This window comes from Nothoprocta perdicaria, unplaced genomic scaffold (genome assembly GCF_003342845.1).
Source record: "Nothoprocta perdicaria isolate Ctin4 unplaced genomic scaffold, notPer1 scaffold_27, whole genome shotgun sequence".
In the NCBI taxonomy this organism is placed as follows: domain Eukaryota; kingdom Metazoa; phylum Chordata; class Aves; order Tinamiformes; family Tinamidae; genus Nothoprocta; species Nothoprocta perdicaria.
In genome coordinates this window covers 3,342,004-3,355,163 of record NW_020455499.1, presented here as the reverse complement: position 1 = coordinate 3,355,163, position 13,160 = coordinate 3,342,004, and the positions used below count along the sequence as shown (strand labels likewise).

At 40.5% G+C, this 13,160-nt stretch overlaps 1 protein-coding gene across 1 annotated transcript in view; it reads left to right on the top strand.

Annotated features, from left to right (window-relative positions):
- The window catches only part of THSD7B (thrombospondin type 1 domain containing 7B), a 232,648-nt gene that overhangs the window by 198,369 nt on the left and 21,119 nt on the right, over positions 1-13,160 (top strand). The window contains exons 18-19 of the mRNA XM_026040879.1: positions 6,030-6,163; positions 6,870-7,023. Of these exons, the coding sequence (XP_025896664.1) occupies positions 6,030-6,163; positions 6,870-7,023 (288 nt within the window). The remainder of the gene's footprint in view (positions 1-6,029; positions 6,164-6,869; positions 7,024-13,160) is intronic.

Below are 13,160 nucleotides of genomic sequence, written 5' to 3'. Positions count from 1 at the left end.
CATTCACTCCTGAATTTATGTCTGATTTCTACTTAGAGGGACTTTTCTTTCTGAAAGATGGGGAAATCCAAGAATTGAATTCAAACCATACATTGCAGAAATTTGAGTTTAAGCAGAGTTCCTGCCTTTATTTTTTTCTTCTCTCAATATTACCATACGGCATCTTAACTAATGAAAATATAATTTTCTTTCCTTTTTGCCTGTCATGCCCTGCTAACATGGACCTCTACAAAGGCTCAGGTTGGTGCTGCAATCTGTCTTCATCTTACTGTTCTCATTTAGTAAAAAGGGCCTGCGATGTGTTCATCAATCAGCTTTTCCCCCCTCCTCTCCTTAAAACTAGATCCAACATTATTACTGCATAAGAGCTTCATCTAGAGAGGTGCCACATTCATTTGCTACTCCTAGAACTATCCTTCAGCTTCAGCAAAATGTGCTCTTTCAAAACCAGGGCATTGATTTATTTATACCCCCCTAACTTTGCTGTGCTTGTGGTGCTCTGTGTTGGGGAGAAAGCAGCAGCGCCGTGGCCAGAGCCTCCCTAACCACCCACTGCCTTCGGCAGCTTTTCACAACATAATAAAATGGTATTTAGAGCTATCTCTTGTCTAGATTCAGTGTTTTCCTGATAGCGAAGCGACRTAATTGGAAAAGTAAAACAAAAAGCCGGTGCTTTGGAATTTTTATTAGCCTAACCCTGATTCACGCTTTAAAATCTCCATTTCCTAGTATAATTCTGAGACAAAGCTGCCCTACTGGATATTTCAGAGGGGAATACCTGGTGTCTGGGAGGTGTGTGTGTTTGACTCCTTGCAGGGTGGGGAATGTAGCTAGGGTAAACGGCRCTGTGTGCAGGGTTTTGTTTGCCAGGCTTCTCATTTTCTGTGGTTTTGGTCATGAAATAAATACTAAAATCATCATTGTTTTCAGGCCTGCCCGTATCCCATACGTTCATGTAATCCTTCCCGTGACTGCTGATGCATTTTGGGGCCTCTCCCTCCTGCTGCTAGGTAGAGAGGTGGAATTTAATGATTTCTAGAGGATATGTTCTTCCATGTTTTTTCTCCACATTTAATTACACTGACTTCTTTTTATAATCTCCAGTAAAGGATGCTTGCACTTTACTGTATTATAACTCAGTATTTTTGATGCCTGCACCAAATATACAGAAAATAAAGGCACTTAGCACTAGTAAGTACAAATTAATAAAGCCCAGCGAGCGGCACCTTCGTTCTGCGTTTGCTYGAATGGCTGCAGTTTTGCAGATCTTCCTTCAACTGAGTTTCTAAACAAGACGTTTTCCATTCATTGCACTTAGGAGTTTGAAAAACGCAGGCATCTGCCTTGGCGTATTTAATTAACCATTAGAAGAAAATAAGAGATTTACTAGGAGGTCGCCGCTTTTAATGTCCAGAARGACCAGAGTAAAACATCTAAAGAACATGGGGAGGGAATATGGAGCATCCAGATGCCTTTGCACAAGGATATACTGTTATTTTCCCAGTTCCTCCTTTTTTTCCTGTTTTGTCATTGTGAAGCCAATATTTACCATTAGATCTCCTTCCTTTTCTAATGGCATCATCCTGGAATGGCTCTATCTGAACTTTTTCGTGTGTGGTTTCAAGCTGCGATGTCATTGCATTGGTGCAAGAAATAGAGGGTGCATCCAAGTCCAGTCCCTGCTCCCTGAGGGCTCTCTCTCCAGCCTCTAATAAATTGCTTAATTCTTCATCCTCTGTTTCCTCATATGCAAATTAGGATTAAAGTTGGGCTATTTTGAGCGTTGGGTTATAAATAGATAATCAAGAACTGGGGAAACTTGAGAGGATTTGTAAATGTGTGTATTTACCCTTCTACTCAGAGCAGAGCTTTCTTTTTTGGCAATGTTTCTGAAACCTGTCGCCAGGGCTGGTCATTTAGAGTGATTCTGAAGTGKCGCTGCCCAGGTTTCTGGGCGTCAATACTGCCCAGCAGGCAGAGACTCAGAATGTCTATTTGTATCCTCCTGTGCTGTGACGGGAGCCAGTGTTGTCCTGACTCACAATTCATACTTTGTGCTTAGACATTAGAATAAAATTGATCCCATCTTTTTCTCAGCTGGAGGGTTTTAGCCAATTCTAGGTTTTCTGTGAACTTGGTTCGACACCGGTGAGGGCTTTCATAACCTTATCAGAGTGCTAATTGATTTTCTATTTTCCTTACCACGAAGGAGGTCAAAAATAGTAACCCCCTTTTGACTCAGGTATAAATGAAAGCTGAAAGTGCTGAGTTTGTTTCACTGTGATTTGTGCAATTACATTATCTGCTAGAGGCATGAAAAAAATCCAGGAATTCCAGTATTTTCACAAACCTCACCACATGCTGATCTATTCAAAAATTTTCTGCCATAAATCATTTTAAAACAATATCTTTTAATTTGGTGACTACAGTCCACATGCCTAAAAATGGAAGTATTAATCTCTGAAATAAATGCTCACAAAACCCAACCTGTCTAAAAATTAGTTGTTCAGTCAGTTTTAATACTGATAAGCAGTTAGCATATTTGTAGCAATTGTGATCAATACATAAACTATGATGAAATGAAATCAATTTGATTTTACAGAGCATTATGTAATGTTGAAATTTTAATGAGGTTATTTCTGTGATACAGTATTTGTTCATAGAGAAGTACTTGTCCTTCAGATACACAGTAAATTTTGCAAAGCTTTTAAATGCATGCTTAGCACTACCRAATCAATTAAACATGTGCTTAAGTAATTACCAAAGTAAGTACTCCATTTTGAATTCAGTTTTAAAGAATGGAATGGAAAAAGCTTATTATCGGAAAATGCACATGTTGCATTAAGTGGAATGCAAATGCAGTATTAGGTAGAGCATTACAAGAATTAGTCACTTAACAGAAGGGAAGAACAGCATCTAGCAACCAAAAAATGCGATTTGGACGGGCAGGATGGAGTCCACATGCAGACAGACCTGTGGGTGGTCATGGTGTGAGCAGATCCTCACTGTGTGTCTGCACACCTGCAATGGACAGGCATGAGCACAGCTGTGTTTGGTGATGCTCTCTGGATCCCATCAGGGTGGGCTGCTTGCAAGGGAAGTGCTGGTGTGAGCCCAGCTCAAAAAGCCAGGGCCCTGCACTGGGAAAGGAGGACAGGGTTGTTTCTGTACAGTGAGATTCCACTGCTGCCTCCTCTTGAAGTCCAGATGTGCAAGAAGGGTGAAAGTGGGTAGGCAAAGGCATGAAAAATGGGTGTGCAAAAGCATTATAAAGGACAGTTGGCTGACAAGTCTCAGTAGGAGCGTTTTCATATCTAAGCCTCAATTTCTTTTTCCAACAAGCCTCCTTGCAGATCAGTTCTCTTTTTGGCATATATAGTTCTTTGCAGATACTTATGGTGGTCTCCATGGTTTAAAAGTAGGTTGTTATTTCTTTGGTTCTGGTTGTTTCAATGTATTCAATTTAATGTAACCTTGGTATAAGAGCAGAGATGTGAAATGAACTTATGTTAGAAATGAATTTTGCCCGTTTTTATTAGAAATGAATAGCACAGAGTTTGTCCTCAGGGTCTCAGGCAACAACTACAGTGATCTGTTTGGTTGTTCTAATATAATAAGCAGATATTGACTTTAGTTGAGGTGAACACGAAGATTTACTGACTTGAAAGCTAAAATATCGACTGAGGGAAAGCCAGAGTCAATATTTACCTTGAGGGACAATAAATCTTGATGTTCACTGAAATATGAAGTCACTATGATTTTCAGAAGCATTGAACACCCGCGGTTCTAGTTTAAGTCAGGAGCTCTTCGGAAAACCCAAACTTCTACCCAGAGCATAGCTGTGAGTTTCTGGTAGTGAGTCGGGTCAGTTGAGTGAGTGCACTTGTTGTTTTGTCTTCTGGAAGGTTAGTGTTGCTCCTGACCTACACGTGAATAAACAAACTGCAGAATTTTATAATGACAAGTTTCTGGTGGTTAAATAGTTGGACGTTTCCCTAAAATATGTCTCAACTATTAAAGAGAAAATAAGTAGGATGGTGTTTGTATATCATCTTTAACCAACTATTAACTTGAAGATATCAAGGACTCTGAGTTGTCGTTTGAGTGAGTGGGAGATAGTTTCTATTGTTAGGATAAGCCTATAGCAAGTTTATCTCTTAAAAATAACTTGTGTCTTCCTTTGTTTAGGACTGGACCCATCAGCTTTATTTTGGGATTCAGACATTAATGTATTCCAGATTTACTGTGGTTGTAACTCAGAATATTTTCATTTTAATTCAAAAAAACACTTCTTATTCCAGTATTTGTATTTCTTTCTTTTCTGTTCTTTCCTTGTTCTTCAAAATGTTAGTATTTTCAGAAGGTTTATGGTCTTTCCAAGTGACCCAGAAAGACTAGGAACAATATAGTGGTCAAGTGAAAGCCACTGGTAAAACTCCCAGGGGCTTCAGCCATGCAGGATGCCACCCTTAGGGATAGGCATATTTATGGTATCATCATTAACAGTATGTGAATATATATAAAAACTGAGACATGGGGTTGTCTGGCTTGACTGTTGAGCGTGGATGCCCCGGCACGCGTCCTCATGCCAACATGGCCTGGTAGAGGGGAGCTCTGCTTCCGCTCTGCTTAGAAGTATCCAAAGAACAGCAAAATTTAGCCAAAATCTGTTGAAACTGAAGAACCAAGAACATCATCTGTTTGACCTTCTTAAGCAGCACAGCTGTTGTTAGCCAAAGATATGAATGAAAAGTGCTARGGCTCTGTTAAAAGAGGAACCGGAGTTGATGGGACACAAGTGATGGGTAGACAGCAGAGAGGAGCAGGAGGAGAGCACCGGGTGGCAGGAGAGAGGAGTGCATGCTCATCACCGGATTCATTTTTAAAGGCAAAGACAGTCACAAATTATATTCACAGCTTCTAAACAAATGAGAAATGCACATCCACACACAGTGTCCCTGGTGGAAACGGAGCATCTGTTTCAGACTCCCACTTAAACCCGAGCTTTGTGGTGTTTGCGCTAAGGGAAGCTGCCCGTCCTGGTAATGCGTGGCGGCTACTGACACCTTTCTGGTGCCTTCAAATAGCAGCAGAGGTGGCACTACTTGGTCTTGAAATTGGCAGGTGCCCTCTGCACCTTGCCTGGTGGGACAACAGATGGGTTTGGGCGCTATCAGCTGAAAAATGAGTCCTTTGCCTCACTTTGGGCAATATTGTGAGCTTGGCTGCACAGCTACCAAGTAGGGCAACTTGGCACTGCTGCCCCCTTTGCAGCAGACACCCTGCACTCCAAATAAATAATTTTTATTAGTTTCTGCAACAAAACTATCAATGGAATTATTAGCTTGAATGTAAAAATCTGCTCATGTAACATTTTGCAGTGTGTTGCTTCTAACAGCTTGAGTATCCGTCACCTTTTAAAAATGCTCCTCAAGCTTTGGGCTGTATTTTTCTGTCTGCATAGATACTATAGCTCAGGTGAATATACAGTACTGTTTGCCTAGGAGATGTGTTAGAGATAAGGCACTCTCAGGGAGAAAGCATTTACAGGGTTTGTATATAAAAATGGAATTTGTAGGGAGCATAAAATTTCGTTCTTTTACAGTAAATGACTTAAATGAATATGTTAAAAGCAAAGTAAATGACTACTAATTTTAAGTTTGTACCTTGTGGAACATCAAAGGATTCAATACAGCAAGTCCTGGGGAACGGTATGTGATAGATTATTGTGTGAGCGCTGTGAGCAAATGAAATTGTAATGGAGTTTTGTCCTGGCTTTAGAAAATAGCTGTTATTTATTCTGTTTCTTGAGATGCTGTGTGCATACCCCTGTTTATTATGCACTTAAAAATCCCTTGGCAAGTCAATAATGCATAAATGAACTTAAAGATATTACAATACTGTTAGCATAAAGAGCATAAGGCAGGCTGTCTTTCCCTGTACTCTTTTCTGGTGTGTGTGAGGCATTTCTGTGGAAGATACTAACTTGGATAGTTCAAATGAGCAGTTTTGATTCTTCTCCCCGGCAGGTGCAYGAGGCAGTCCCATGTTACAGCGAGTGCAATCAGTATGCCTGGGTGGTGGAAGCGTGGTCTCCGTGCAAAATCGACAGCGAACAGAATTCCCTCCACTGTGGAGAAGGAATGCAAACGAGAAAAGTCAGGTGCGTGCAGATAAAAGCACATTTCCTTAAAATTAAAAAATGCTAAAGCATATTTGCTGGCTGAGAGAGAGAATGTTGTTGAGTCTGATGCATTTCAAACGAGGAAGGATGCGCTTATGGGAAGCAGTTTACAGGAGAAACCTCTCAGAGATGCAGCCTTGCACTCTGGTCAGGACTTGTGTAAGGAAGATGGCATARTGTCTGAATTAGAATCTTCCACCTAAATGCCACGTGCATGAAAAGCCTCCTGAGCAGCAAACCTCAACTGCAGATTTGCTAGTATTTCCTCAAGTATTTACTCACACTGGAGTGACATTTATCATTAGTAAGTATTTATTTCCCAAGCATGGGGAAATGCTGAGCTATTTCCAAATAGTGTCATGTTAGTAGGAGGAACTCAAACCTTTCTTCCTGATGGTTGTCATTTGCTATTCATTCTGCTGCTGCCATCCAGCTGAAGTGAAAAGCATGCAGACTGAGACTCGGTTGGTTTATTGCATTTCTTAACAGCATAAGTAGCAATAGCATACATCATGTGCGTAATCATTTGTATTATTAATATGATTAATTCCATCTTTTGACGCGTTGTTCTGCATAGAAGTAGTATTTTATATGTGATGCCTTAATTGGAGTCAGACCTGTTGGTTTTAATTGCTTCTGTAATAGGCTGAAGAGCCTTGTGTGAAAAATTCTGTTTTCTGTGTAGGTGTGTGAACACTGCTGAGGAACATGAAGGTGAGACTGTACCCCATGCCATGTGTAACCAGTCAGAAATCCCAGAAGAAACTCAGAAGTGCAGCCTGTATTGCCCTGGCGAGTGTGCAGTATCTGCCTGGGGACAGTGGAGCAAGTGCCCACAGGTGAGATCGCCTTGTTGTGCTTCCTAGCAGGAGGTTTCTCACACTTCTTGTTTCTTACTGCCCTTGAGCTCTTTTATAATGGAGGCGCTTTCTAAAAACAAATAAATGATTTTCTAAGGGAATTCAACATTAATGGATTCTATCTCCAGATGAGTTTGGTCTTTCTACAGTTCCAGAGGATGAGCTATAAAAAATGAATCGGTAAAACACATTGCTGTTACTGTAACAGTTGATTCAACCCATCCTTCCATCAGTCTCCAAGAAAGGACCCAAACAAGTACAATGGGTGAAAGGGTTAGTATTTTAGTTACAATAAAGGCTGTCCATGTTAAAGAACTGCCAAGGGAGTGCTCTACCAAAAACACACCACTCCTCTAACAACCTTCTGGTAAACCATGGTGGTATCACTCCTCTAGACAGATCTTAGGCCTGAGAAAATGACTATTCTACCTTCTCAAAAAAACAGTAGTTTTGCCTAGYATCTCCTTTGATAAACCTTGAAGGCAGATTTGGGGCATCAACAAAGGGACGTTGCAGCAAAATACCCAACCAATTTGTCATGTCAGAAGATACTCAAAGCACTGTGCATTGTACAGGGTTGCAAGCCATTGCCAAATGGCCTGTATTTTCCTAAGTGTTCAAGATGGAAAGAAGCTGTAGCATGTCTTGTGAAAACTCTCAGGCCTCAAAGTGTGTAATTTAACACCTATTGTTCGACTCTGATCAGTGTCAAAATAGTTGCCAGGTTTAATGTCTGCCTAGTTCTGAAGAAGTATAACGCTCCCAAAACCAGTATAAATTCTTGGATAACTTTTGAAGTTTCTCAGTGGTAGGACTGTTTCTTTGCCATTGCCTTTTTTTTCCAGAAATAAATGTTCTTCACTTTGCATGCAGCAAGCTAATGCTGATACCCTCAAGGCCACGAGGTGTTTTGAGGTGTGTTAGTGGCAGTCAGTTGGTCGTGAAGCCCTACCTGGCACTTTAAGCATCCTRGTATCCTGAAGACACCCAGAGGTTTTGCCTGAAGACTCCTTTTTGGCTGTGGTGACAGCCCATGGATGAGCGACAAGGACATCTCAGACATCGTGGTGGTTGCCTCATTGGGCGCCGTCGCTGTTGGCAGTTGCGATGCTGAGTGCCGTGGTTCTGGTGCCTCCCTGCACATCCTTTCACCATTGTAGCTGTTAATTCATAGGCATTAGGGTGCCCGCTTGCCAATGCAGTTAACTGAACAATATGTTTTCACAAGCTGTTCTACAACTGTTTGTTGGGAAACTGAGATGACTGCGTGCTACTAGAGCGTGTGTTTGAATAGTTCTGTCCTGACACTAAACAATGAACAGCTTCAGATGGAAAAGAAAATAAAAGCCCTTCTTTGAAGAGTTTACAGCACAGTGACATGGGCTGTCTCCATTCCTTCAGCTTTATGGGAAGACCACACGGCACCCATGTTATACACCTACAGCAAGCACTGCATGTGCTATAYGTGCAGAAGAGCCCTCCCAGGAAGGTGGACTGTATTCGTTCTGTGCATGTGCCCTCATATGATGGAGCAGGGCTCCATCAAAGGTGGAAAGGTGGTAGCCAGGGGCATTACCCTCCTTGGGACAGTCAATGCAATCCTCAGCCACCTGATTTTATGCTGTGAAAGGTGGTCATGGAGGACAGCCACGAACTAATTGCAATGTCGTCTTRTACCAAGGAGAAAAAGCAACACCTTACAACCTGTTTGCTCTTTTTCAAGCACGTTTAYATGTCAGATCAAAATAGCTGGCCTGTTCTGGGAAACCTTCCCAATCTCTAGACATTTTGGCTTACTTGAGACAAGTAGGATTTATGAAATTAGACAAATTCTTGTGAGCAACCACAATTTCAGCATCATCTCTGACTGTGTAGCTCTTTAATTTGATATATTTGCCTAGCGTTTTGGTCATGTGAGAACTCTTCTCCAGTCACTTTGGAGTTGTGCTCGTATTTTATAGTCTTGGTAGTAAATTCATCCTGATTGATAGTGGAATAACAAAGTCTTAGCAACTAAACTTGAAAAGGCCTTTTAGATTATCTAGCTTGTCCTTTGTCAGTATGCCACTGGATACTTTCTAGGGTATTACTCAATTTTATCTTGTAACAATAGTCTTTCCAATTGAATATTCATCATTCAGGATTGTAAATTATCTTGAAAGTTACTGGAATCAATGAATCAGAAGGGTAGCCAATGCTCTGTCAATATGAAGTACTTCAGGACTTCTTTCTGCACAAATATGCACCGTTTATAATGGTTCTTTTATGGKTTTTTTTGGCTACATTTCACTTTTGCTTTTAAACATTGGTCTTTCTGGAGTGTTCTTTTTAAATTTCAGATAACTCCCGAATTACTTTCTGTTTATTTCCCATCCAAGTTTCTACTTTTGCATCTTGATTAGATGAAAATACAAAATTACACAAAGATAAATTTTAATATTTTCTCTAATTGCACTTCACTGTGATCCAGCTATGCATCTGCCTGAAATGTAATACCTGAAGGTTCCTTTTGGAGCTTCTATCTCTCAGTAGGATTCAGGAAGTTCATAATTACTGGTTTAAAGCTTCCCTATTATTCTCACATTCCCTCTTCTAAAAAGCAAATTGAAAATGGGCTTCCCTCTGATTGCAGATGATTTTTTGGCTCATAAAGTTTTCTTCTTTGTAGCTAAGTAACATCCATGTAGCTCAAGTATCCAGGCTTTAAAACTGTTTAAAATTAGATCAACTTGCATTTTGCTTCAGAGATTTCGTATTCGTTCCAGCTACAATAGTGTGTTCAGCGAGACATCATCACTTGATTGCTCAAACAACCAGCTAAACAACCTGGAAACTGAAATCCTATCATCTCTGTTAAATATTCAGTGATCGAATAACATGCACTACCTGCAGTGTCTTGACTTTGTGTTCATCTGACTTGGAAATGTAATTAATTGTCTTCAATTGAATTCATCAAAGCATGCTTAAAATGAGTTAATATGCAAGTTGTGCTACAAGTCCCTGAAATAATTATCTCAAATTTATTTTGTTAGCTCTCCTCTATTGTGTGGATAACAGTCATAGCCCCAGTATCAGATCTGGGTGGCCTCTGTGTTTGCCTCAGCTGTTGGCATTTCCAGTAGCTAATTCTGAGAGGTCTGAAATTAGTTAATTATTCAAGGTTACATATCTGGTGAGTGAGAACAGCTGTCCCTGGTGCAGGGAGCATTTTCCACATGCACCACTGAGGGCTTAGAGCAATTGAGTTGTTTCTCTCTTGGATCTGCTGTGTATGAGTAGGATGTAAATAACTGATGGTGCTCCAAGAGAGAACAGGCAGCACAGGTGACTTGCTGGCTCTTGGTGTGGCTCTTATCTAAGGTGTGAGGGTGGCTTGCTCTTTTGGAACATGGGGGACAGAAACTGTGGGCTCGTTGTGACTCCCGAGGACCATTACAGAAATCTTCACCACAGCATCATGCAAGGCTTGGCAGAGGACCTGTGCAGGGACAGGATTAAAGAAATCACTGATATGGGATAACTTACTCAAGAGAAGCGTGGGACTTTTGGCTCATTCAGGGCATTTTTGGAAACATGTATGCTGCTTCTTTTACATATTTGTGATCTTTCTTTTTTCTTTTGTATAGCCTTGTCAAAAAGTCAATATACTACATTTTTTAGATTCTTAGTTCTATTTCTGTTTATCTTTACCAATGATAATTTTTAAAAAATAAGCACTACAGTAGATGGAGGCAAGGTTTCAGAACTTAGATGCATCTCAATAGAAAATATGGGCGAGTTAATTTACATTTGAAAAGATTGCTCGTTTGTTACGAAACATCTAGATCTACATGAAAAACACAATAATGGCTCATTGCACTGGTAAAACTAGTTAAGCCTGGTGCTGCAGATGCATTTACCTTAGTTTAAGGTGATGTATTTCATTATGAATAGCCTGTTAAATGTGATGTGGCTAGCTATTTATAGGCCAGTATAGGAGCTATTTGATAAAGCAAACAGCTTAAAGGGCTGTCTAATGGATTACAGCTTTTGTTCTGTACAATTATGTTACAAATATGAAAGCCTCGATCAATGGCAAATGTTTTAAATCAATTGTGAAGAAGGTCAAATAGTATATATAAAAGCGTGTAATATGTTAGCAACTCTTACTGAGGATCTTAGGATTAATAACCTTACAGTTTTTATTTAATATCCTTCTCCCCTAGAACAAATTTTCTGTGCTTTGCCTGCTCTCTTGTTGCCTGGAGGAAAGGCTGGGTACATGCTGTGTGTGTGTGTGTGTGTGTCCCTTGCTTTCCATGTTAGCTTAAAATAGTGACAAGTGGCCACGGTTTAAAAAATGTAATTGGCTGAAGAAAGTATTAAAGATGAAGTAGTTACAGTGCCGAGAATTACCCCGTAGATGACTTGTGTAACATCTGAAGTGAATGGCCCTTTGGGAATACCTGATTCATTCCTCTCTTAATGTGGCACGTTCCTCTTGTTCCTTCAGAATATATTTTGTTTGTGTAGTGGTTTATATAATTTAGTCTATAGATTCCTGGCTCTAGCTCAACTTTTTTTCACATTTGATACAGAAGAATAGTGGAAACAGTATTTTTTTAAGATGCAAACACAGGACTAGATTCATACAGTTATTGCATATTAGCTATGGCAGTGAGGATAATGGTGATGTTGCATCTTCTTCCCAATGTCCTACACACTTCTTCATTTCTTCCTAGTGCACTCTAGAAGTAATCCCTCTTCTTTAAATTTTCCTGCTTAACTATGTAGTCTATTAAACCATTCCTCACCCTTACCATGAAGTTAATATTTAATTCTTTAGGCTAGGATTTTTGAGGGATCCCATGGGAGCTGTGCACCAAAGCCTATTGGGATTCAGGACAATGGGATCCTCGGCTCCCTCTTGCTCCTTTGAAAATCCCAGCTTTCATCTTTTGCTTTGCAACTCATTCCCTCCTGCTGCTTATTCAGTTCCATATACATTTGGCTCAATTTTTTCCATAGTTAACTTGAAAGAGTAAGGCCAGAAAATCAATTATAAAACTAAATTGACTTCTCAATTGACGTAAAGAGAAATTCAACAAATAATATTACAGGATATTAGTTACAGCTTGCAGACTTTGAATCCTTGCATGTTCCCTGTGTACTCAGCTTGATTAAATGACCATGTTTCCTACAGAGACTCTTTATTATTGCAGCCCAGGAGAAGCGGGTTGCTTATCATCGCGTGGACGGCCTGCCGCACAACATGGCTCATCGGCACCGTCCCAGCATTGGCTTTGGAGTGGTAGACTAGTCATTTATTTGGATGCTGGTGGGCACGAGATACGCTTGGAATCGTGGCTGTTCTGACATCTGGGAGACRTCAGACCCTGCGCTGGTGCCCGCAGAACAGGGCGTCCACGGGCCGCGTAGCAGCAGCGCCCTGTGATCGAGCACCACGGGTGCCTGTGAGGCAGAGACCAGCAGTGCCCCTTCCTTACACGAGCTCCCTTATCTACAAATGATGCGTATTTTCTGGCTGCAGGTCCTTGTTTTGAAGGCAGTGAGAGCATGGGTTTGAGCTGCTGCTTTCCCAGCGTTTATTGAGTTTTCTCTTCTCCCTTTGGTGACATAACTCGTAAATACCCTAATTAGGAGTAGCTGCTGAAACACTGCCTTTGATCTTTATTTGTTTTTTCTTTCAAACTGTCAAATTATTGACGTTATTCCTCCTCCTTGTGAGGATGAACAACCAAATTAGTCACTGAACAGGTAGCACCCCGTTGGCAAACGCTTACCGGAGGTGTCCCTTTCAGAAGATTAAGAATAATTGATTATTTTAGGTGACCAAGGATATTTGAATTAGATTGCCGTTTAAAATGACTACTTGACAAGGTGATGTCTCAGCAATAAAAACATAATAGAATTCCCTTCATATAACATAAGCCTAAGGAAAATAGGCCTTGACAGCTTAGTTTTAAGACTGGAGCAGWTTTTTTCCTGCTTGTACTGATTTTTATTCTGCCCAGTTATGCTCTCATCTGTGCGACTAATCCAGTTTATAGCAGTATGAGATCTGGATTTTTGCTGTAATTCCATGACATTTCTTTTTAATATTCCCAATAAAGGAA